General features: G+C 40.8%; 1 protein-coding gene across 5 annotated transcripts in view; it reads right to left on the reverse strand.

Annotated features, from left to right (window-relative positions):
• TRIM2 (tripartite motif containing 2) overlaps nt 1-27116 on the reverse strand; it is a 52794-nt gene that overhangs the window by 8755 nt on the left and 16923 nt on the right. For 3 of the 5 annotated variants that reach the window (XM_083755637.1, XM_083755639.1, XM_083755635.1), the window contains exons 2-10: nt 12757-12938; nt 10476-10713; nt 7320-7471; nt 6264-6444; nt 4720-5443; nt 3375-3478; nt 2929-3096; nt 2059-2227; nt 433-503 (exon numbers count right to left, since the gene is read on the reverse strand). In XM_083755637.1, coding sequence (XP_083611763.1) covers nt 433-503; nt 2059-2227; nt 2929-3096; nt 3375-3478; nt 4720-5443; nt 6264-6444; nt 7320-7471; nt 10476-10713; nt 12757-12890 — 1941 coding nt within the window. In that variant the 5' untranslated portion in view covers nt 12891-12938. Of the gene's footprint in view, nt 1-432; nt 504-2058; nt 2228-2928; nt 3097-3374; nt 3479-4719; nt 5444-6263; nt 6445-7319; nt 7472-10475; nt 10714-12756; nt 12939-16849; nt 17147-24125; nt 25956-27116 lie in introns of those variants that run through there. The other 2 variants (XM_083755636.1, XM_083755638.1) reach the window with 2 other exon arrangements.

The following is a 27116-nucleotide window of genomic DNA, read 5'->3' on the forward strand; positions in this document are numbered from 1 at the left end:
CAGGGTCCATCAAATTCCTCATTCCAGCTTTGTATAATGTAGCTTCCTATGCAGTCAATGGCACACATGGCTTACTTCTAAGTAGTAATTTTGCAATTATGTTAAGTGACCCAGAGTATCCTGAATACTTGGCACAAGAGTAACCAGGGAACAACTAGCATGTCAAAATGATGGTGTGAAAAGACTCCAAGAGCTCCTTTCTAGAGATCCAACTTCGTACTTCTTGAATCAATTTAAAAGAAGATACACAGTTTTATTTTAAAAGAGCAAAGCAAGAGACTTAATCCAAGTATTTCCCCACCTCTAAACGTAAACAATTATTTCTTGTTGGCTGATGCACAACACCTGTGAATTTAACTACATATTGGAGTAACGGCTTCAATGCATTGTCAATGGGATTTTACAATTTATGAAGAAGTAACAGCATCGTACCTTGACTGAGTGGTTGTGGAAATCGGTAATAATAATTTCATTATTGTGGTTGACGGCTGCAAAATGAGGCCCTGTGATAAGGGAAGGGAGGAAGTTCAATGCAGGAAGAAAGATAAATCATGACAAGAATATTTCAATCCATGTGAAGTAGCAGTTTGCATGCGGGTTCTGATCAAAATGGTTGATGTGGACTAATGCGCTAGCAGCATGCCTGACTGGAGGTGGCTCTGGAAAAGGCAACACCAGGTGGTGCTTCAAGGTTCCATTTTGAACTCTACATGTTGCTGCATTCACTGTCACACGTTAATGGCTGAAGAAGAACATAATCAGCTATGAACTCAATAAAATTATGAACTTGGGCACAGTACAAGTACTCTAGAGAACAATAAATAAAAAGGTTTCTATCTGGCCAGCTTCAAAACCAGTTTGACTGGTTTCCACCCACTAAATGTTTAGTACAACTTTCAAGTTGAACAATAGACAACTTAAAATTTGTTTAACATTTGCAAGTGAGCATGCTTCTTGTTCTTGGTCATGCTGGCTGGGGCTGATGGGAATTGGGGTCCAGCCAGATGTGGAGATCATCCCATTGACTCCCTCCGTTTTAAAACGTGACATGATCAGCAAGCCACAGGAGTCAGACCAGAGGAGTTTTGTTGTTCCTGAAAGACTGCCTCCCCTCACCCCAAAGGCCTAAGGAACAACTAGAGTGAAAATTACACCCACATTTCAGGGTTTTCACTGATTTTATATGTACTGCTTTTTGTATTTTTACTGTTGCTATGATAATTGCTTTTGTTGCTGATGTTTTTGATCTGTTTTATATTTGTTTTATGGTTCTCCTTTGCAGGCTATCTTGAAAATCCAGATTAATAAAATTGGGGGGGGGGGGTTTACAGTTCTCAAGACTGTTTGGGGAAAGCAGTTTACCCCCCACATAACTACAATTCCCAGCATCCTTAATAAACTGCAGTTCCCATTATTAGTTAAGCAAAATAATGTACTTTAAATGTATGGTATGCACTCAACCCATGTGTTTACTGAGCCCCTGTAGTACCTTTTTTAAAAAAGAAAAAGCAATTGTATGTCTCCTGTTTAGAAAAGCAAATACAACAGTCTCATGACAAACAAATTTATATACTATTTTTGTACTGTGTATTTTGGGTCTGTGGACCACAATAAAGCTGTGTGTGTTTATTACTACATAATTGTTCATGTACTAGAGCAGTGGTGTCCAAACTTTTTTCAAAGAGGGCCAGATGAAGTAATAGGCTGTGAGGGCCAACCAAAGTTGAAAGTTCAAGGGTTTTTTTGGATTTCACCCCAGGAAATAGACTGCCACAGGGGCCAGATTAAACTGACCGGTGGGCTGGATTAGGACTTTGGACATGCCTGGACTAGAGGGTTGCCATATTTCAAAATGTTGTTGAGCTTTTCTTGGCAAAGCTGTCAAAGTTTTGGCAATGACCAAGAAATTATGGACGTGTGACAGCACTAATGCACTACAATCTACTTATTGTGTCTTGCTTACTGTGGTGAAGTTAGAGTGATGCTTTTTCAGCATGCTCAAATACACACACACAAAATCTGGATAAAAGAAAATGCATATTAGACAGCAACTGATACCTGCAAACTGCTTATCTCCATTGCCTCGGCTTCCAAACCTGGTTACTATTTTTCCATTTGGCTGGAAGATAAACACACAACATGCTTTGTTGTCCACCACAATGATGTGCCCATTGCGATCCACAGAAACACCTTTTGGTCCCATGAGCTTTCCAGATCCAATTTTTGTCTACAGGAGCAAAGAAAGAGATTAAAGTTGCTTTAAACATACACTCATTTGGACTGCTGTAATGTTCTCTGGGTTTTTAGCATTGCCAATATTCATACTTGGGAGAAGATTCTGTAGTAAATTAGTGCAAGAGATTGGTAGTAATGACTTTCATTGTGATCTATATCAGGAGTGGGGATCCTCATGCCTCTCTGCTTGGCCCTCTGAAATCCCCTCAGGCCACAACACTCAATATCCCTGCTTTTGCACCCTGTTTTTTTGCCTGGCTAAAACACAACCGTGAACTCTGTTAATGACTCTTGTGGGCCTGGATGGAAGCAGAGAGGGGTGTGAGAGTGTTGTAGAAAGTGTCCTAGTATACAAAGGTAAAAATGTATATTTGTTACATTATCCACTTTTGTTTCTGGCACTCAGAAGGTTGCCCAGAACGGAATGAGATTCCCACCCTCTATGATTTTAAGTCAATACCAGAGCAAATATTTAGAGTCTTCCCCCCACCCCACCCTTCCCTCCATCTCAGAACAAACAAAATAATTTCATCTGCATGAATTTGTCCATCCTTTCCCTCATCACCAACAGTTAGTTCTTCAATCAAGAAATACAGAACCAATTCCCCAAGCCTTCAGAAAAATCATTGGTTTACCAAACTATTAATTTTAAAATGGCAATGAGTTTCCTTGTATTTTTCTATTTGTACTTACCTTAAATTTTCCATCAGAGGAGAATATGCTAACCCACTTATTGTCATAGTCGGCAATAATGATGTCACCACAAGGATGCACAGCCACTCCCGTAGGCCGCTGCAACTGACCAGGGGACCTTCCCCGGATACCAAAACGACTCTTGAACTGGCCATCAGTGGAAAATATCTGTAATTTTCAAAAACAGTTTTTTCACATAAGGTGTATCCATGTATACACATCCATGAGATTAAAGGTGGGGTGCAGATTTAAATAAATGATTTTTTAACTGGAAAATGGCATTTGAGTCATTGTGTGAACTTAACGTAGAAGCAATTATGAATCCTTCACTATCAAGATCTTATAATCTTGACACTTCCGAGAATATGTTTCTTTTCTACATTTGATCAATACTGTGTCTTTCCAAAACAATCCATTATGGGTAAAGAGAAGAAAAACGAGCATACCTGCACACACTGATTATTGCTGTCCGCTATTAATATTTTTCCATTTGTAGATGCAGCTACTCCCTGAAGATTTGTAAACTCCCCTTTGTTTCTCCCTTTGGTACCTAAAAGGAGATGTACATATAAAAACAATTAGGAAAGAAGTCAAGTACATGGCTACAAAAACTCATTTCAACTCTCTAGGTCCAATCAGCAGTTTCATCATTAGGAGTCTAGTTGTATTGCATGGAAAGGGGCTTCACAATGGTTGGGGTAGAGAAAATAAACCATTATCATGAATATACAATATAAAGATCAACAGGGGAAGGTCCACAATCTCCACAGCAGGGGTGTCTGGGACTCTGGGGGAGCTGAGTGTGTTGCTCCCTCCTTTCTCCCCCACTATGGGCAGGGACTTCTGTGTGCATGAATGTCCAAGAGGGAATTCCAGCTGCCTTTCAAGATAATAAGGTTTTGGAATACGCCTTTGAGGGATGAGATAAACAAGCAGTCTCGTGACAGAAATATTGTTTTTGAATTATGAACTCCATAAGCAATATAAATGGGATGATTTCCCCACCCATTCTCAGAAGTGCATACAGCAATGACTAAATACAATACTGTTGGCACAGAAAATTAGAGGGAGGGCCATCTAGTTAGAAAAGTCCAACTACAGTATGACTAAGGCTCACTTACAACAAGCTTAATGATATTATGTGTACTTTAACAAATCAAATAGAGTGAGATTACGATTTTAGGGGAACATGAAGAGTGTGTGTATGAACTTAACAGTGCTTAGCTTACTTTTTGTTGCTATTTTTTAATGTTGTTAGTATTGTTTTACAGATTACAAAAGCCATACTGATTTGTTAATTATTTGACTTTTGCTGTAATTTTGATGTTCAGCTTCTTTTTTAGTTGATGTTTTGTGAGTAGCGTTTTGTAGATTGCATCTGTTTTATTGATGATTTGTTAATTATTTTATATGATTCACACTGTATCTGTGGTGTGCTATTATGTTTTATTGTGTTGTTGTTATTTATTGTTTGTAGGCCACTATTCATGTCTATGCCACTTTTCATTCAAATGAATATCCATCGATCAACCAACACCTCTGAGCTAGATAATGTCCTAGGGCAGGGATGGGAAACCAAGGACTCTCCAAAGGTTGCTGGACTACAGCTTCCATCATCTGGTCATGCTGGTTGCAGCTGATGGGAACCAGAGTCCAACAATTGCTTGAGCGCCACAGGTTCTTCTCTCCTACTTAGTGTTGACATTTATCCCAAAACAATACAGTTTCACACACTCTGTTTGCAGCTGGACATTGCAATCCAAATAATTTAGAAGGAAATGCACTCCATACCTACTCTGAAGATCAGGTCATCTTCAATGGGATTCTCTTTCCTTTTGCCAGTGCTGTACATACTAGCTGGTCTTTTCACAGCTTTCTGCTTCACATGTCCACTGCCAGGAGACTTCACACGCCTCTTAACTCCTTCGGTGGTAGGAGACACATCGGCCGACCTGATTACCTTGAGTTTGAACGGGCTGCCCCTGATATGCTGATCATAGAGTCTCAAGGAAAGGGTAAAGTCCCCTTCTTTCTGGACAGTATACAAAAATTCGTAAGTGCCATTTTTATTGTCAAGTATTTCTCCGTCCGCCACACTCCCATCGGGCGTGCTGAGCTCAGCTGTGAGGTAAGCGTTCCCGGATTTACAGAGCTCACCATCCTTGTCCTTGGTAGTGATGGTGACCGACATAGGCTGTCCTATCACCGTCTGCTTCAGTCCTTCACCCGTGGCCACTGTTTCAGAAGCGACAGCATTTGTGGTTAAAATAGTACCAAGATTATGAATGGACTTCTTCAGCCCATCCGTTTCCACTATGAAGTCCAGTTGATCATTCTCACGAGGCTGCAGTGGGAAGTCGCGGACAGCCAGCTCATTCAGCTTATCACTCATCTGCTTCTTAACAAGCAAGACTTCTGTCTCGGTTCCATGGTTGAGTGCTTGGGCTGTAAAGTTGCTACAGCTCTTTATGTTTTCCTGTCCTTCCAATAGGCTATCAAGCTGAGTCTGCAGGACCTGGATAGACAGAATGCTGTGGTTATATAGATTTGAGTTTTAAACCAAGTAGCCCAAAAAATAAATGAATGAATTCCCATCTATCGTGGGAAATGTAGAGGTATGACCTTGAACGGAATAATGTTGCAGAAAATTTGTTGGGCTCTATTAAAACAAAACAAAACAAAACAAAACACATGAATAGCATTGATCAAATAAGTGCTAAATTCTCTTGGATGATTTTTTTTTTTAAAAAGCTTCCAGTTTGGAGAGCTTTTGTTCATGACATTATTTTGACATAAAACTAAACTGTTGTTGTTTTTTTGTATTACATGAACAAGCCTTGGGCCAAACTGAAGACAGATAAACTTTTTCATATAAGGATATATGGAAAACACCCAGAACACTGTATTTCCTCCACTCCCCAAGATAGGGACACTTAGCTTTTATAAGATTTTTACAACTATTTGACTAATAATATCCAGAAAAGAAAAGTAAAAAATGAAAATACAACCAATAACTATGAAACAATGATGCAATATAAAGTTGTTGTTGCCATAGTTTTTGTTTTTTTAATAAAAAAGTTCGTAACAATTAAAAATATATCTCTGACTCAAGTGTTACATATCACTTCCGCATTTTTGTAAGGAAATTTTGTTGGATAAAATGAATTTGTTCAAGGATGTGCTGAATTAATTGTGTTCCCAATTAACCTTACATGGCAAACATGCCATTTCCTAGCCTGTCTCTCAGCTAAAGATTAGATTTCAGACATTGTTTCTCCCAGTAGCATTACCCCACAAATGAAATGAAATATGACTGAAAAGAACAAGGGTCTTACTTTATGTTTAAGGCCATAATTCACTTCCAATTCCATGAGCAACACACTCTTGCGGACATTTAAAGTCTTCTGAAGTTCATCAAAAGTGGAATGAATTTCATCTACGATGCTGGTCTTTTGGTTGGTCAGCTGATGTATAATTTCAGATAGGAAATGAAGTGCTGTATCTATCTCTGGAAGCCTGTTGGAAGCGTAAATCACAAGTGCTGTTTGAAATAGAATTGCCATAGTTTTTCCTTGTGACATCATGCAACAAGATTTTTATTATTGGTGATTACAATGGGATAAAGATACAAATCAGATTTCAAGTGTTTCTTAGAAGAATTCTGTTACAGAGACTTTATAGCACAAGGAAAAGGATGGGGAAAGAGGCAAGAGAAAGCAAGCTCAATCACCCCTTTTGAAATTCTTTATATAACATAGTTACAATGGTACCGCAGGTTGCATACGCTTCAGGTTACAGACTCCACTAACCCAGAAATAGTGCTTCAGGTTAAGAACTTTGCTTCAGGATAAGAACAGAAATTGTGCTTCTGCAGCACGGAGGCAGCAGGAGGCCCCATTAGCTAAAGTGGTGCTTCAGGTTAAGAACAGTTTCAGGTTAAGAACGGATCTCCGGAACGAATTAAGTATTTAACCCGAGGTACCACTGTATATAGTTCTCTCTACAGTGGTACCTCGGTTTTTGAACGTAATCCATTCTGGAAGACAGTTCGACTTCCAAAACATTTGAAAACCGAAGGCGGTCTGCAAATTTAATTGAGAAAATTGAGAAACACTCAGTGGAAGCCATTTGACTTCTGAGGCGCATTCGGAAATGGATGCATTTACTTCTCAGTTTTCGGCAGTCGAAAACCAAAATGTTCAACTTTTGAGACGTTCGAAAACCGAGGTACCACTGTATTCTGCCTTGGAAAGCAGAGGCCCCTGGGAAGAACCCCTCCCTTGGAGATCTCAGAGCAGAGAGAGCAGGTGACAATGTCTGGGGTGTGAGGTCGGGGCTACTCCTACCACACTGTGTGTTAAAGCATGCACATTGCAGAAGAGGTTCCATACCTTTTGTTGACAGCATCTAGCTGTGCTTGAAGCGAAGCCTTGTGTTGTTCTACTACATCTTTGAGAGGTACCGTGGGGTGCTCTGCATGCTCGCCTTCTGTACATTCCCGGCACATGGCTGTCTCACAAGACTGGCAGTAAAATTCCATCAGCTGATTACAGAGAGGGAGAGTGTGACTATCAGCAGAATACCAGTTTTTCCAAATAGAGACACACCCTTTTGAATACTGAGCCTGTCTACTCAGATACAAGCCCTATTGAATTCCCAGGTAAGCAGGGCAAGGATTGCAGCCTTAGCCCCACAGACTTCCATGGGCTTGCTTTTGAACAAATGCACATTGGATTGTTCTGCTAATGCCCTGTGCTGGGGAAAAATTCTGCTACAAATCCTGCAAGCAAAAAAAGTCAACAGAATGGGATTTATGTGATTAATAGCCATGTGAGCTGATGACTGGAGTTCAAACCTATTGCACCATCAGACAAAATGTTTGCTTGTGATTAAAATGTTATAAAGCAGTGATTATGTTTAATGCCATGGATTTATAGCTGTGGTTTGTATGAACCATTATGTTGAATTTTTCCCTACTTTTAAGAATCACAAATAAATACATACACAATTTAGGGTACTTTAAATTCCAAAAGGTACACTCACGGCTGTCATGTTCTTTCTCATGGCTGTCATTTTCTCACTATTTGGTTTCAGATAAAACTGTCATGCCTTGTGCTTTAGGAGTATTAAGTTACTTCACAAATGCCTAAGGCATTAGTGATGTACTCTGAATTACAAAACAGAATGGCATCAGGTTTGCATATAATGAGGGCCATATTTTTGGCAGCCAAAAGCTTAACAGAGAGTGATCATTGCTGCTTAGGCATTTAAAAGTTTACCAGAGGGAGAGGGCATCAGTTATTTTTCAAACTTAGCAAGAGAACATTAAAAGGAATTATATAAAAAGGACTCGGTGAGGCCAAGAAGCTCTTGCAGATCCACACAAATAGAAGCTTTTCATCTAACAAAGGATAAAACATTTTCACTTTCTTATTACTAGTCTGCAACCTACAAAAGAAAAAGGACTGAAGACGTTTCCACAATCTGTTTAAGGTCATTTTTGAACGGCACTACTGTTACTTAGTGGAGTCTGGATACTTCAGAAAGATAAAGATATTTTGCGCTCCCAAGATGGTTTGGATACTTCTTCAAGAAAGAAAGAAAGAAAGAAAGAAAGAAAGAAAGAAAGAAAGAAAGAAAGCAGGCAAACTCCATGAAATGAAAAACTGTCTCATTGAAGGAAAGCCAGGAACTTATTGCTTAAAACTAGGGTGTCATGGTCACAACAAGAATATATAGTTTGTAAGGAGTGGACCTTACTGATCATAAATCTTCTGTTTTGCAGATGAAAACCAGGTACATATGCTACCAGCTTACCTACAAAAATGTGTATTTTTGTCTTGTAATACTGGATCTGTTTTTTTAAGTCACGTTCATAAATTTCATACACTATTTAATTGTAAAAAATGGTTTACCGAAAGATTAAAAAATAAAATCAAGAAAAAATCACAATCCTGCTTTGAGTGATACATTAGCAGAAGGGGGGGGGTTTAGGAACAAAGGAGAACAATGATCATAATTGGAGGAGAGGAAGAGGAGAGAGCAAGGGAACATGGGGCTCTCCAGATTTCTGGCCTACAGTTCCCATCTTCCTTGACTGTAGGCCATGTTGGCTGAAGCTGATGGAAGCTGGAGGCCAGTGACATCAGGAGGGCCATAAGCGTATAGCACCGTGTGTTACATCCAGGAGTCATGCTGCCAAGCACTTGATTGCATTTCAATTTTACGAAAAGCTTCCTAATCAAGTGCAGCAATGCTTGCAATGCCGTTCACATTATATTGGCACACATTGAATGCAAGATAGTGCTTAGTGATGCAACAACAAAGATGCCAACCCACCAGTTCAAGTGGAATAATGACATAATTCTGCCCATATGCTCCATTTATTCCCAAGGACCCTTTTTAGCATATGTGCCCTATGCAGATTTTTCATCTTTCAGTGCCACTGATTACCATAACCGGAAAACAATTGTGCCAGGTGGTGTAAAGCTGAATCTAATAATATTTCTCTTGAATGGTTTTTGTCCAAATGCAGGCTATGACCTGCTATCAGAAAGGAATACACCTCCCAAACCTTGTACCTAGGCCAGATTAGCTAAGAACTTGCTGGGAAAGGGAATATTTTAAAATATGAGCCCAAAATTGGCACCCCCAAATGGATCTTCTCAGTTATGGAGCTTATCAATTTTTCATGCCCTGTACTGGTGAACAGCCCACCCTAAATCTGATGTTGTTCTGTTTTGTTTGCTTTTTTGCTCTCGAAATATTTGCTCTGTAGACACCTCCTGCAGTTCATTTGCTCCCTAATTTACCTATTATGATCTGGATTGCCTAGGTCAGCCTTCCACAGCAAAGTGCTTTCCAGATGCTTCTTAGGGTCCCACCTCCACCCACCCTGATGACTGGCAATGCTGGCTGATGGGGAGTTGCAGTTCAACAACATCTGAAGTGTACCAGGTTGGTAAAGATTGAAAATACACTGATGATAGGAAGGGACTCACAACAGTGGTGGTAACGGAGAAGGAAATGGAATTTCAACTCAATGAATACTTGATTTCATTTATGGGTGAAAAGAAGAGCAAAAGTAGCAATACACCTTCTGGATTATAGACAGCTGCTTTCACTTAAAACTAAAATGGATGTACAAAATACAGCTTAAATGAATTATAGAACATTAACATCTCATCTTGATAGCCAGAAAGCACATTTACTAACCACCATGATCAATATCATGACATGTCAATGCAGTGCCCTACAAAACAAAAAGATAACCAAAACTATCAATATTGGGCTGACTGAGAGTTAATTTGATGTCACACACAAATTCATCCCAATTCACTCTCTCTAGTACAGTATCCAATGAAAGCATTCAATCGATTGAATAAAATTTATCAAGCAAACGATTTATGTTGACATTGCAGAAATTAATAAATCATTTGCAAGTCCAATAGTCCCCAACTTTCATTTCAGGGGGAGCCATTGAAAACTGCCATTTCCCTGCCAAATAAATTGATGAAGCCGTATTTATAGGCGCCTAATCCACTTACATTTCCTTCATGATTGGGGCAGGAGAGTGGCTTCCCTGCAGCAACAGCTGTGACAGTCTCCAAGATGGAAGACTCCTCAATGCTATTGTCTGGAGTTCGCTGCAGGACATCCATCAGGTTGGTGATGAAGAAGTTGTTCTGAAGAGCAGAAACCCCTTTCTCTGGCAAGATGGACGTTTGGCGGCACACTGGGCAAGAAAGGGTTAAGCTGTGGGCTGGAATGTAATTCTGTAGGCACCTAATGAGGATGGTAAAAAGATAAGCCAGTATCAAAAGCAAAAAGTAAACTGTGTTGTTTGCGATTTCCTAGTAGGGGAATAGAAGAGTAATCATGAACACAGCTTTACTTTTTCACATTTTGCAACTCATATCAAGAGGGAAGAACACTCTGACAGCCTTCCCAACATGTTGCCCTCCAGAAGTTACAGGATCCCAACTCCCATCAGCCCCAGCCAGCTTGGCCAATGGATGGGAGTTGTAGTACAGCAACAACTGGACAGCCACAGATGGGGGGTGAGTGCTAGAGGGTTCTACCTAAATAAAAAGGCAATGATGTAGTGAAATGACTGGAGACAGTCTAAACCAGAGAAAAGGCAGGAAGGCATTAGTGCAAGAAGAGACTGCTTCCAGGCTGCACTATCAAAACAACAACTTTTTCCAGAGAGCAGATTTTGGTATGACAGAAGCTTTGTTTCTTGCGGTGTATCCACTCATTCTTATTAGGACACTGTCATCTGTGGCTTATATATATACCACCTAAATCTGCACAATCTGAGAACAGAGATAAGTGTGCAGAAAACAAACAATGCATTTTAAACACTCCTTTAAAAAACATGAATGATTATGACTCCTGTAGACAGCCTTAGCTTCTGCTCACAGGAATTACTTCCTGACCCTACAGTCTTGCGCTGTGAAGTGTGCTCTTCTCCACAACCATTATAGGTTACAAGAGCATCTTTTCATCTGCTTGTTCTCACTCTCTGCTCCAAAGCTTGGGGGGGAAACACTGCAAAGTATCATTTGCCATTTTCATCTTACGTTAATAAAAGCAACAACAGCATTATGGCTATTCAAATTGTTTTCCAGGCTCCACGTCACAGAGGTTGATGAACCATTCTGGAGTGTTATTCTTACAGTCACCTTAGCTTTTGTGAGGGAAAAGCCCAGCCTTTACTGACTTCTAAGTGCTGCAGCCCATGGTGAGGCAATTATGTGCATCTGTCACCACAGGCTGTTTTAAGCCCAGGTTTGGCTTGGGGCCCATCACTCTGAGCATTTGCACTAGCGTGCCAAAAGATGAATCCAGACAAAAATCAGCCCATGGCGGCAAATGCATATGACTACCTTTCAGGCTGAAGCAGATTCTAATGTAATACACCAAGAAAACATGAGCTCTTTCTAAAATGTATAGAAAGATAAGGGTCATTAGCAGCGCTGCATTTGAAACATTAAAAAAGAACAAAGCAAATGCTTATGGAACATGGTAGACTAAGCAGTTTAACAAAATGAAAACAGACAAACCATGAAAAGCCAAAAGCAGAAATGGTGGAAATGTTGTTTCCACTTTCAGACAGCGCTGCAGCATTTTTTAAAATGACAAGGCTTCTCTGCTTCTTTTCCTGGAAAGGAAATGCAACGTAGGGAAAAATGCCACCGGTTCAAGTCCTGCATATCTTCTAGCTGAAACCTGGTGCCCTCAATATGTTGTTGGATTACATTTTCCATCAGCCGCAGACAGCAAGACCATGCCAGCTGGGACTGATAGGAGTTGTAGGCCAAAGTCCTGAATCATCTAATCTCTGGCACGTTATGTTCAGATATTGCATCCTTCAGTTCTGAACCTTTTCCACTTAGAACCAAACTCTACTCATGCTGAAGAAATCTAGTTTTAAGCTAAATGGGCTAAGTTTCATTGCCTAAATTCAGATCAAATATCCCAGTAAGAAATTATTGCTACCACCCTTTTATGTATAATTGTATTGCTGACATGAAAGGACATATCTTAAAAATAAAAACAGGCTGAACATTCACAATAAAGACAGAATTGTTTACCAAAAGAGCACAGATTACTTTTGCATTACAGTAGTATCTGAATCCTGTCTTTCTTCTTATAAATCAAAATGAAGTTTGTATTTCAGGAGAACTTGTTGACTGGATTGAGGGGTTCATTGAATTAACAGTGTAACCCTAGACATCTGGGAACAGATCACTGTGGCAATCCAGACAGACAAGCCAGCTGTAATGCACTTTTGGCTGGGGGAAACAGAAATCATCCTCTTACCTCTCACAGAAAGTGTGCAGACAGGGGAGTACTTTGGGGTTCTTGTAACGGTCCAGGCATATGCTGCAGATCAGAAATTGTTTGTCAATCTGACGCACCACAGGACTTGGGATGTTGGTGCCTTCACTGGCCATCCTAGACCACTGACATGTGGGTCCTGTTCTCTTTTGCCCTGCACACTGCTGAAAGGTTCAAGCAAACAACAGCATTTTAGAAGCCGTGGGGAATTGACTTCCTGTTAACAATGGGTCCCAGTGGGTTTCATCCCAATTCAAGATTTATAAGAAGGCAGTGCGTAGTGCTTGGAAATGCTACACTAGAAATACTTGCTTTAAAAGCATCTGGGCAGATTGCCAAGGCAAAAAACCTACTACAATGCAGTAGCTTCTAAAATTCATTCTTTATATTTATATCCTGTTCCCACTATCTTCCCATCCAAGAACTGACAGGGCTAAAACCTGGCCATACTTTTGTGATATCGAGTATAAGAAAAAGGGTGCCCTAACCAACTGAACAAGCTTTCAGATCGGATGGGTGTACATTTCTAATGCTATAGAATGAGCATAGCTCACTGGTGGAGCACATGAGTTGCATAGAGTAGGTTGGATTTCTGCCATCACCACTTGAAAGAATCGGGTAACATGTGCTGCAAAATACACCTCTCTGTTTTTGACCTTCCCATATTTCTAAGACACTCTCACCAATATAATATTGCATACATCATCAGCTACAGCTGTACACCAGTGGTTGGCCATGCTGTTAGACCTCATAGCCTGCAGTTAATAGGAAGAACATAGGTAGTCAGACCATCTATATCAGTGCAGTCTAAATCTGAAGTAAGAAACCATTTTCATGCTGAAAATCACATTACTGCCGCTGTAGAATGTATTTGAGGGCCACATTCCATTAGCAGGAAGGTAAGACTCAGTCACACAGAGTTAAAACACAGATCTCTTTCTCACACAGCTTTTGCCCATGGAAACAAAGGCATATATTTGACTAAGTAACTCCACTCATATGCTATCTTTCATTTCCCCCATAAACCCTTCTTTTAGACAAAGCTAGTTAAAAAATAAAGGCAAAAGCTGTCCAACAGCCTTTACTGCACAAAAGCAAACAGGACTCAGTAAGAAGAAAGCAGAAGAAAGAACCAGCAGAAGAAAGCAACATCATCTTTGCACATATGAACTGTAAGTTGTTCGTTGGATTTATAGAAAGCCTCAAACTTCAAAATGCAATTGCATCTCAAAAATTGCATGCCTGCAATTGCAAAGCATCAATTGCAAACCACATAAATATTTCATTTCCATTCCACAGCAAGTGCAATTAAGCAAAATAGGCATAATACCGTACATTCAGAACCTAACAAGACACATAATGCTTTTCAACAAAGACAACATAAATTCCCTATACCAGCTAGTGGTTAGCATGTTGAACTAGGAATGGAGAGAGAGACGGGTTCAAACCTCTACTCAGCCATCAAGCTGACTGAGTGGCTAACCTCTTGATGTTGTTGGACTCTCAAGTCCCATCAGACCCAGCCAGCATGGCCAATAATCAGGGATGATGGGAGTTGTAGTTCAAGAGCAGATGGAGGGTCACAGGTTAGCAAGGGGAAACCACATATGCCACTCTGAGCTATTGGAAGAACAAGATAGAAATGAAATGAATACTTTTTTGCCTGTGCACAGAAGCCAACACCTTTTTCTATTTCCTTCTACCTAAGTCACATTCAGGTTTTGTTTTAGCTGCAGTTGAAAAACTTGAGTAGGGAAATGAATGGATGCACATGCACCAGCCACACCCCCAAAGTCCCCATTGACTCAGCTTTTGACCTTTCCACAATCAGCTTCACCATACAGCATAGGTTTTCATGCACATTCAACTGAATTACTTAGGAGCCTCCCTCCAGGGAACCCTGAGAACATAGAGCTACCGATTAGAAGGATGCTTTTAAGCACACGCACCCAAACATGCCCAGAATCCTCTTTCAGACTTGAATGGATTTGACTGGGTGGAGACGTTCAAACTGTTCAAGCCTAGTGACTAGGGTGTTTGTTAATGTCTTTTTCTTATTACACAAAGAGGATATTATATTAGGCCTCCTACTATACTGCTGTTGGGGTCTGCGAATGTTCTGATACCCAAGGTCCCAGTCCAGATAAGATTTATACATACTTAGTCATGTATGTAAAAGAAGAAGGAAGGTAAAAGACAAAAGAGTTACAAGTGTTGCTTTGTTCTCTGGGCAAGGAACTCTAAAAGGTTCCCACATCCCCACTTAAATTTCTATTGGCTAGCCCCCTCCTAAGCATGTTTAACAAATAATAATAATAATAAGTTCAACCTGGTTAATGGGGTTTACTCCCAAGTAAATAGGTGTAAGAATACAGAAAGCGAGTTGTTAATAGCTACACAATGGCTGCATCCTCCAAACAGGGTGTGTGAGAGAAGCCATGAGCTCAAACACTCCTTCCTGCCCTGACACATGTGGCTTAATAGGCAACCTCCAGGTCTAATCAAACCATAGTTGTGCATCTTATCAACACTACAAAAATATGGTTTGAGCAAGCTCTGGTTTGGAGGATCACCTGAATGCAGTGAGTGAGACCATGGATTGCACAAACTAGAACCCATGTCTCCTTGTCCCAAGAAGTCTTTCTACTGTCTATAACAGATTGGTTCTGTTTGCTGAAACTCATCTTAATGAACTTCATATGATAAAGCAGGTAAGTTTTATGTTCAGAACACAATTTATTTTTCCAGATGTTACACAGATTCACCTGAAAAGCACATACTGTATATAATGTAGTATGTTGCAGAGGTGAAATAGATTTGGTTTGAAAGGGCTCTGTAACAAGGAAGGTTTATAAACTGTGCTAAAAATTTAGTGCAAAGCTATAAAAGACAAGCTGTTATCTTTAAGTTGGGAAGCAAGTTCTTTTCATCCATTTTTAAGACAGGCAGAAGGGGTGACACGTGCACTCTCTGGATGAACAAACCTACAAAAATTCTCACCACTGACTAAATAAATGCCTCCAGAGAAAACCAAAAACCAAATCCAGAGTTCAAGCTTTAAATACCTAGCAGCCTTTGATGAGAGATCAATGCTTGCATCAAGCAGCCTCTCAGAAAAATGACATCATCATCATCATTCCTTCTTGCAGGTTTCTAATTACAAAAGATGTACAAAGCAGTGCCCAATTTCTAATCAAAATTGTCTTTAAGAAACACTGCATAAGCGTGTGCACATACTGCGAGAACACTAATATTAAGTGTATATCAAGAGAGAAAGGAGGGAAGAAAGAAATCAGTAGTGTGTGCAGCCACACCCATCTGAAACAAAACTCCTAATAAAATAAACCATTTTGAGCTTTAAAAAGAAATATTTTACAGAGTTTTAATAAACATACTTATCTCAGAATTATGGCTTTACACAATGAAAGTATAAAGAAGATTGAGGGCAGCCTGTTCAAGAGGTATAGGGTTTTCAAATAAAGGCAGTGCTCCACCCAACCAGAGCTGTGATTAGACTCTGAAAGATCAGACTGAATCGCCTACGACTTATCAATGGTGAGCACAACCCAGAGGGTCTAAGCCATGCATTATGAATGAATAGGTTTCCAGTAGCAACGTTTGCAATGGAACTCGCAAGCTCCAGAACTGCAGGCAAGGGTGGGACTCCGGCTATATAAATGCTGCTTCAAAGACAGGATAAGCGATAGGTAGAATTACTCAAGCACAGCACGGCAAACCCAAACCAGAGAGACAAGGCTATAAAAAGAGTCTGTTTCCTCTCAGAATCAATTATATATTCAAATGATTATTATTATTAATCATCATCATCATCATGAAGTAAGACTATCTTGTACATATGTACACGCCCCTCCGCATTTTTGCTTTCTCACATTGTTTTTAAAATCATCTTGCTCACATATGGTTTAAATAACTTTTCTAGCCTTAAAGCATGCATCATCATCATCACCATCATCATTATGTAAAGCAAGGAGCTGCAATGGGGGATGGGAGCAAAAAGGCATAACATTACTAGCCACCAGGCACAATACTGAACAAACAAATGCTCGAGACGTACCCATCTTCACGAAAAGAAGCTTAAATCAATGCACTGCCAAGTGAAAAAAGGGAAAAGCCTTTCCAGGATGGAGTTGTGTCCTGCAGACGTCCAAATGAGCCAACCATAATTACAGTGATGTATCACATCTGAAAGCCTCACGTGTGAAACTCTTAGAGAATTCCTGTTAGCCGTTACTAGAGACGCAGCGTTATTTTCTTGCTTAAGCTAACAATGCTCCACCACTCCATGGAGAATCCTGGAAGTAATAAAAGGAGGCCCAGCCAAGCAGTCATTAATTTCCCTCCCCCCACTCTCCGGGTCACTGACAAAGTGGGAGACCCCCCCACCACACCCCCCGAAAGGATTCCAGCCAATCAATCTTTATTTAGTACATCTTTCTCACTCAACCCGTAGCTGAAAGACTGCAGCAAACCGTGCAAGGGATTGTGGGATAGGGATGCAGCATAGAGCTGCAATGAGATTCGCCGGGTGGATTTTTTCCTTCTTCCTCTTTTCTAGTCAGCAATCAGCTGTTTCAGGGCTCAGATGCTGGTCCGCTGAATATGGTCTATATGGAATGCTATTACAGGATTAGCAAGGCAGGGAAAGCTACCATTCTGGTTCGGCAGCAAAAAACACACGTAAGTATTTTTCTCTCAACACTGAAGTATAGATCCAGTACTGATGCTCTAATTCAACACACATTTATTTGGAAGGAAGTGTTATTGGTTTTTAATGGGATGTAATCAATGAAAATGAGAGAGGGAGAAATCTCTAATCGGCCTCTCTCTGCTGCTCATATTTTTATGTCATGACCCCCATGTTTAATGCGATAATCCTTTTGTATCTACTTAATGTGTAATGTGCAGAATGAGATGAGGTCACTAATCTGCCCCAAAGTGTACTAAGTTTCTAAGTACCAGAACCATCCCCTGAAATCACCTAATATTTCTCAACTCAGAGAAAGCGAATAAGACTTGAGTCTATTCAACTTCATCATAAAGTAGTAGTTGTTGCTATTATTATTATTATTATTATTATTATTATTATTAAGTTATGCACAGGTTGCCTCGTCTCAGGACCCCAAATTTAAGCAGCCTAATTTGAACACAAAGTATTTGTCAATTATAAAAAAAAATTAAAGTTCCTTTTGGCAAGTACTCAACCAAATTGAGCAAGGAAAACAAAAACAGTGAGTTGTATCCAAGGCTATATGAAATTTCAAGAGTGAAGTGGGACTTTCATTTCCTCCCCTGCTTTTGTGCATCTCAGATTTGCTTCCCCAATTTCTAGCCTGTGGGTCTAATGAGGCGTGGCACAGGTCCTAATTTGTCCCATGAGGCAGTTTTCCTGAAACCTGTGGCACTAGGTGAGAGGGTGGTTAGGAGATGGCTACAAAGTTGGGAGATTAAAATGAGCTCCCAATTGTTCTCTTGTAAGCGACACTCACTGACAGCAAATTCCAATGGGAACTCCCTAACACATGGGTAGGCAAACTAAGGATCCGGCCCAATTGCCTTCTAAATCCGGCCTGTGGACAGTCCGGGAATCAGTGTGTTTTTTACATGAGTAGAATGTGTGCTTTTATTTAAAATGCATCTCTGGGTTATTTGTGGGACATAGGAATTTGTTCTTTTTTTCTTTCTTTTTTTCAAAAAACAGTCCGGCCTCCCATAAATAACACATTCTTTCATTTATTTAGCAGGCACAATTATAATTATTCACACTATACAGTGGACGCTTGGGTTGCGAATGTGATCTGTGCAGGAGGCACATTCACAACCTGCAGCATTCGCAACTTGCAGTGCCACGTCTGCACAGGTGTGGGTCGCGATTCGGCACTTCTGCACATGCGCAAAGCACAATTTAGTAAGTAACCCAAAGTAACCCGTTCCAGTACTCCCAGGTTCGGCGCAGTGCGCAACCTGAAGCATCTGTAAGCAGAGGTATGACTGTATTAGTGACTATGTTCTAGCTCCAAAGAAAAAAGAAATGAAACCACACACCCCACAACCACCAATGCATATACACTGATTGTTTAGGCATGCTTTTCTCAAGCTTAGGGATTTGCCTTCGTGCAGAATACTGAACGTGCTTTGCATCCCACACAACTAGTAGGGATTCCAGAAGCATATGGCTAGTGAGAGCTAATCCCATTTAGAGTTACACCATCAGCTTGGGTGATGAGCTGGGTGCACAGATCAGGAAAGAAAGTTGCTATGTAAGGATTGAAGAGACCATTCACAATAAGTGTTTCTATTCCTAAAGCTGGGGGAGAGGAAGAGGGATATTCAAAAATCTCCCTCCTGGCCCTATTCCTTCCAGCAATACTCAGCAATCTTCCTAGCTCTGTGAATTATTTGTGGACATAACAAACAGTGAAGCATCCCGCGAGGCAGAAAATAATTGCATAAAGTTTGAAACACCAAGTTTTTGCCTGGTAGCAAGACTTGCGTGGCCTTCTGAAAATGCTTGTTTTGTAAAGCATTTTGAGTTGCCTAATGACATATACTTTGACCCAAAATACCTAGAATGCTAGGTAATACAGTCACTTGATAGTACTGAGAGTTCAAAGAACAGTTCCTTGAGTAGCATACTACCAAGTAGAAAATAAGGGTTGGGAAAATTCTTCTTTGGTGATCACTCATAGCCGAGTAAGATTGTCTTCCATAAACATGGTTTTAACAATGAGTCCATAATTGACTGTGGAGGCCAATTCTGATCCACACGTCCTTCCACAGTGGGGACATTGGTTTCTGGGCGGGAGTTGATTACAGTGTGGATTTGACAAGCGTGCCTTCCTCTTAGCACGTTTCTCCCTTGCGTCTTGAGTTCGAGTGTCTTCAAAGCCCATGACACCTTTGGTAAAGGCTGTTCTCCAACTGAAGCGCTTGCGGGCAATCTTAATTTGGACCCATGTCAAAGACCAAATAATTTTCATTACATGTTACATTAGTGCTCTGGGACTTTCAAAAACAGCAAGGCACAATGAACTAGTTAAGGCAACCCAGATTCCAACATTACGGCAAAAGGCCAACAGCAGTTATTAAAAATAGGACTCTTCCACTCCACTCCACATGAATGAGAGCCAACCCACCTCCCAGATGAAAACTGATACAATTAGCAAACAAGCAGCCCGAAGCTACACTACATGTCACAGTTCTAAGGTTAGGCACACACTTTCTGTTTTTATTTACTGGGTCTGTAAACTACTTCAGAGGCTAGGTCAGCAAGCAAGGTAATAGCAACAACTGTTTAGTTTCTCAGTAAAGCAAAATCTAACTAGTTCTCTCTATACATATCTTATGTATGGATATAAAATAACCAGAATAGGTAGTTATGCCAATTATAGAGGCTCCAATTCAGAGTCCAAAGTGAGATGATGAAGAAGAAATAAACCAGGAGGTAATTATATCTGCATCTTAAAAAGCAGAGACATCACCTTGCCAACAAAGGTCCGTATAGTTAAAGCCATGGTTTTCCCAGTACTGATGTATGAAAGTGAGAGCTAGACCATAAAGAAGGCTGATTGCCAAAGAATTGATTCTTTTGAATTATGGTGCTGGAGGAGACTCTTGAGAGTCCCATGGATTGCAAGAAGATCAAACCTCTCAATTCTTAAGGAAATCAGCCCTGAGTGCTCACTGGAAGGACAGATCCTGAAGCTGAGGCTCCAATACTTTGGCCACCTCATGAGAAGAGAAGACTCCCTGGAAAAGACCCTGATGCTGGGAAAGATGGAGGGCACAAGGAGAAGGGGATGACAGAGGACGAGATGGTTGGACAGTGTTCTCGAAGCTATAAACATGAGTCTGATTCGACTGCGGGAGGCAGTGGAAGACAGGAGTGCCTGGCGTGCTCTGGTCCATGGGGTCACGAAGAGTTGGACACAACTAAACGACTAAACAACAACAAATTATATATATTTTATGCTCCGTCATTGTGATACATGATAGTATAACATTGACAAACAATGGCATTCATTCGTGGAACAGGAGACTATTTTAATAGCAGAAAGGACGCACAGGATAATTTGTCTACATCTGGTATATTGCTCACAAACCATCACCACTATGAAACTGACAGGCAGGATGATGCAGCAGGAAATTCAAAGTGAATTCCATGCTGCAGGTTGGAATTAAAAGGTGACTCCTGAAAAGGCAGATGATTACTTGACATTCAAGTAGCTTCCAACTCTACAACTCTCCAGTTTGTTTTCCTGTCATGGAAAACCAGGGCAGACTATGAGCCTTTTGTCATCTGATGCCTCCCATGACATCAGAGCGTCAAAGAAAGCATCATGCCTGCTTGTTTATAAACTCACCCAAGTAATAAAACCAGCAGCTGAGACAGGAAGTTCTAGATACATCCTGCATATTTTGCATGTCCTGAGATTAGCCCTTGTCTTAATTTAGCTATGCTTAAAGACACTGCAATAGATACACAAAAATACAGTGCTCACTCACTCAGTGTAACAATTCCTAACGCAATGCCAAGTACTATTCAGAAGGCTTTGGCACTTTTCTTCGCTTTAGATGGCTTAGCATTAGAGTCTGAGGATTCCAGGCTTAAATTAAGACATTTGCTTTTTATTTGCCTTCACATCCACTGGGTTATTCATCATAACCACCTAGGACTCTAAATCTAACAGGTTTGGTTTACTTATTCCAGAAACCTCTGTGTGCTTGGGACTGACAGTGTGAATGCACTCCAACCTCCTCTGTGTCCAAGTGTGTGCAAATGTCAACGACAGGATACAATTTCTATACTACGTTAAGTTCCTGAAAGACAAAATAGGCTTAATCTCTGTATTTATGCCACCATATTGCTTGATTTTTCATAAAGTTTGTTGTTGCAAAAATGTAAACCTGGCCAATAATTTTGTGAATGCTGTATTGTTGTTGTATCAGTTATTATGCCAGCTCTTCCAATCACATTTGAAAGCGTTTCACTAGTAAGTGAAATGGAGATGAATTGGGCTAAAAAGGAGATAATGTGGGGAAATCTGAGTTTTAATAGTGCAACACTAACCTAGTACAGTGGTACCTCAAGTTAAGAACTTAATTCGTTCCAGAGGTCCGTTCTTAACCTGGAACAGTTCTTAACCTGAGGCGTGCTTTCGCTAATGGGGCCTCCTGCAGCTGCTGTGCCGCTGGCATGCAATTTCCGTTCTTATACTGGGGCAAAGTTCTTAACCTGGAGCAACCACTTTCTGGTTAGTGGAGTTGTAACCCAAAGTGTCTGTAACCTGAGGGACCACTGTACTGAAAAGGACTAGTAGATTTAACGCAACTTGCAGCAATTGGGAATAGTGTGACTCACTTCTGAGCAAGCATGCAAAGTATAGCATAGTCAGGCCCAGTTCACACACATTACTTGGTGTGCAGACGGCTGCAATGTCACTATTCCCAATCACACAAGGTGGCTGAACAGGATTACAATTTTTGTCTCTACCAAAGCAAAGTAATCTCTACTCCCCACTTGCCTTTCCCAGCCAAGCAACAAGAGGAATATACCAACATGGATGCAGTGCCATAGCTACCCGGGGGATGGGGACTAGTGGGGTTCTTTGCCCCAGTGAATCCTCCAGAGGGGCGTCATTGAGGCTCCCAGCCAGTATGTGTGTATGCAAATGTGTGGGGTGTGTGCCAATCTGGGTGAAATAAAGCCTAGTTTTGCCCCTGATGGACAGCACTGCTTGAAGGCATGCTAATCTCATGGCCATTGCATTTTGCCTTGCCATAAAACCCCCAGTTTTTCTTCAATCTTTGGAGCTGGGAATGTTGTGGGGATCACCACACAACTGCCAGTGCAGCTTCCACCTACTTCTGCACCTTCAAAGTTGGAGGGGAGAGCTGCAGATTTACTGAAACCTGACCATTAGACTTGACCATGGTCCATGACCAGCTTGACACACACACCCCCCCCGGCAGGTGGCGCTCACATCCCCGGCGGGCAGTTTTATGCGATCAGTGGTCGGATTTTGGATTTTTGCGATCGGTGGGCGTCGGTGGCACACCCAGCAGGCAGTACTTGTATCCCCAGCTGGCGGCACTGACACGGTTTTATGTGATCGTTGTACACTCCCTAAAAAAAAGGTCAACAACTTTTGGGGCATCCTCCCTAAAAAAAGCTCAAAAATTGCAATGTGGGGGTGGGACACAAAAAAAAATTCACACCGGGTACCACCTGACCTTGCTACACCTCTGGGAGAAGCAGCCATGATACAGCAGCTGACATGCAGCTGAAAACAGTATCTGGACTAGGCCTCACTACCTATTAAACATGCATAAACAGACCTTCCTGAAACCATCCAGCCCCACCCCATGTTTCATTCTCTTCTAGTAACTTGGGCTTTCAGTGTGTGCACTGAAAGTAAGAAACGAAAAGTGATTTCCAAAGTTGTGGAAACAGGAGAAGCAGACTGTGATAAAATAGAACAGGGCAGACTGTGATAAGCATATCCACCTCCTAGTTTGGTTCCCAAGTATGGGTAATTATTTGGCATGATAAAAAGAAGCATTCCTGCGATAAGTGATTGCATAGCAATGCACCACAGTAGTTTCACACATTCTTTATAGCAAGCAATAATGACACTGGTCATAACAATCGCTTAACCTTTATATCTGGCCGGATAAGACAGCTCCACCCCCCACTGCAATCTCAAATGAGCCTAGTATTCTAAAGGCCTAGTCTTTGTAAGTTGCTTATAAGGTTACATTTTGGCTAAACAAAAAAATTGCACAGGTTGTTTGTTTTAAAAAAACCCCTCATAGTTCCCTAGAACATTACAAATTATATTAACTGCTAACTGTGAATATCAGAAACTTGGGGTTTCTCACTCACTGACTTCACCTGATTCAAGTATTGTCAACATTCAATGAATGCCAACAGTTTCCAGTTGCCATCTGCAATAATATTACTGCTTGTACAATAAGGTTAACGCAAGCAATTAATTTACAGATTTCATTAAGGCTATGTAATGTGCTCACAGATATTTTTTTTAAAAAAACCTCTGATCCAAACACATGAGAACACCAAAACCTTCTTTCCCCCACCTCTCTCTGTGTGCCTATAATCCTATATGTGCTTATCATTTGAGATCCAAACCCCTAGCCTAAGTAATAAGGTGTTATTGAATAACTGTACAAAGACAAAAGCAGATCAAACACCTTTAAATAAAGTCACTACTTCCACACTCAGCAGACATGGAATCATTTCCTAACATTTAAAATGCAATAAGCTTTTTAAAAATAAAAATAAAAAATCTTGCACTTCTAGTTTGCTGACTTACCTTATCTGTTGAACATCTTCTTTCCACCAAAAGAAATAGAAGAGGGGTTACCACGCTTGGGTTTGGTTTAAAAACACGCACAACAGGAAATAACAAATGATGAACAAACTTAGAAAAAGTTGTTTAAAAGCAATTATGTTTTTTTCTCCTGGAAAATTTGACTACATTCCTCTTTTAATAAAGACACTTTTCCACATTTCACAAGCAAGAAGCCTGGCATTGAGCCAGGATTTTTAAAAAAAAAAAAAAAAATCAGGAAGTATTTGTTTTCTTTCTCATGGCTCTTCCAGCTTACAGAGTATCCCACAATCTCTTCCGAGAGCCAGACAACTCCTGACATAGAGAACTGGGCAAAAGTCCTTTTTCCTTTTTGTAACTGTCAAGCTGGTATTCTGTACTCTCAAGATGCAATGACTGAAATTCTAAAATAGATGTTCTGCAGGCAGCAAGCTATCAAAATGCCAGCTGTTGACCTCACACATGGCCAACACCCTCTCCTCCCAAAACAAACTTGGGGGGAGGGGCACTGTGCTCCTTCCCCCCTCCCTCCCTCCCTCTCTCATCTTTCACACTCCTGCATCAACACAGCAGAACTGCTGTTAAGAACACACTTCTGCTGAGATTTTTAACACTTCAACAGAAGCTTCGTAATGAAAATTAATGCAAAGAGTTGTAGTAAAACTTAACCAGTAAAAAACAACAACCCAGTAAGAACTTCCTTCCAAATACCATTGCTCCACTATTCCATGGTGGGCTATACGGAATGTTACGACATTATCTCAAAATTCTACAGATTAAAAGGCTGCCACCACTTTCGACGTGCACCAGTGATGTAGTGAAAATGGAAAAGGAGAAAAAGCAAACAATATGGATAAAACTTATTTACTCAAGAGTTCTTCTAGGGGTAGAATATATTGCGTTAAACAGCCAGACTATTCACACACCAGTTATTCGTGAACTATCAGGAACACAAAGGCACATTCTATCCGGTTGTCAGTAGAATTTCACAAGTTTAAGTACATGTCCGTTTCAAACCTGCATTTCTTTAAAAAGAAAACGACATTGTTTCAAAAAGACGACTGCATGTTTAGCTGACTGCCAGGGAAATATATCTTAGAATTTCAGCAGTGCACCTTGAAAGCAGCATTAGATCTCACCAGTGGCAATGAATATATTCCTACAACCAGACCCAATACAGATCCACAGCCTGTCTCCAGTTTTGTATCAGTATGCAGGTCTCTATGCCTGGCAAACCACGCTTGGGGAGGGGCGGGAGGGAATTGAAAGAACCAATGAAATTCATGCTGAGAGGGATCAAGTGCATGGCCTACACACCACGTTTCAAACTGGTCAAAATGCCAGGATGACAGAAGCTTACTCAGAAAGCTAAATCCCGCACACCCTCCAGCCCGGCTCCAGCTGACCTGATTCATAGTCTGATGTAATCACAGAGGAGAGAGTGAAGCTTGCAAACACCACATCCCCCTAGCTGCAGATCATACAATTCACTGCAATGACACCAGCTGACCCAGGTGGGGCGTTAGGACTGTCACAGGCAGCCCTGTCACAATATTATTCCTTCCAGCTGGACTGGCACATGCAGACCCAACATAATTGTGCAGAATTTTGACACAGTTCAGTCAGTTTCTACGTGGAGATTTGCATGCAGATGTGCAGAAAGCGACCAAATAAAACACACACAGACACTGAAAGTGAAGCATGCCCACTTTCAAGCCAGACAGGGGCTTCGTGCAGATCTTTGTGCTGCCATCTGCTAGTCCAAACCGCAGATCACGGACTGGCAGAATAAACACAGGTGGCCCGGCTCAAATCAGCAACTGTAGCTCAAAGCCCATCAGATTAGTTTGCATTCCAACCCCTCCCGATTTAACTCTACAGCACCAAATTAGCGCATTATCTGTCATCTGAGTGCAGTAGTGAAACTGGAAGCAAACAATGGCTTTGCAATCTCAGTTTATTCCTTGCATACACCCTCAGCTCAGTTCTGAGTGAGCCCAGGATTAGCTTTTCCTAACTTTATATACTCAAACCACGAGCCATAAGAGTTATCCTTGTTATTTGCCATGCTTTCCTATTTTTCATCTGAAGAGCCCAGTTCACACATGCACATAAATAGCACCCCATCACATCATCACTCTTACAGCACCATCCACTAGACATTTACTCAAAAGTAAGCCATTTAGTTCTGTGAGTCTTCCACCTAAGAACCTGGGTACAGAATTGCAGCTTCATTGTCTGAACACAGGAAGTGCTTTCATTGAAAAGTACTGTCTTCAAGATATTATGAGGCAATATGGAAGCCCTCCAAGATGATGTCTGATTTATGAGAGTCTTATCACACATCATCAGTTGATAGTCAACGAAGACTGGGTAGGCATGTTCTTAACTATGTGCCCAGACATAATCAAGTTTTTAAAAATTATTTGTAAGCTATGTTCTTTTATGCCTTGAACACTATTCTAAATATAGCTCACACAACTGCAGATTATTCTAGTGAAAGAAAATCTCTCTTGCCAATCCTAAATATCACCAAGGAGCAGAGAAAAGGACAGGAGAAGATATAAAGAGGGTAAGGATAAAGGCATTCCTCCCTGGGCTGCCAACTCATCCTTGACAGGGTTGCAATAATTTAGAAGCCGGGTTATAGGTCGTTCACATTTATAAGACTGTCCAGAGTTCTGTTTGGATACCTGGAAGATGTCAAACTACAGATGTTGGGTTAGATCAGATGATCACTCTTAGTACCTCCTATTCTAAGGAATGAAATGTGTGTGTGTGTGTGTGTGTGTGTGTGTGTGTGTGTGTGGTTATATGAGCCACTAGCAGTTTCTGATTACAGTATGTACAACAAAAGCTTGCTGACAGCAGCCATGACTTCAATAAAAGGACATAAAGGAAATGGGCTTGCTTTTCTGACCTCCATCTGGGCATGATGCAACAGCTTTGGTTGCTAATATGGGAAGGATTTTC

Source organism: Podarcis gaigeae (genome assembly GCF_964106915.1).
Source record: "Podarcis gaigeae genome assembly, chromosome: 9".
In the NCBI taxonomy this organism is placed as follows: domain Eukaryota; kingdom Metazoa; phylum Chordata; class Lepidosauria; order Squamata; family Lacertidae; genus Podarcis; species Podarcis gaigeae.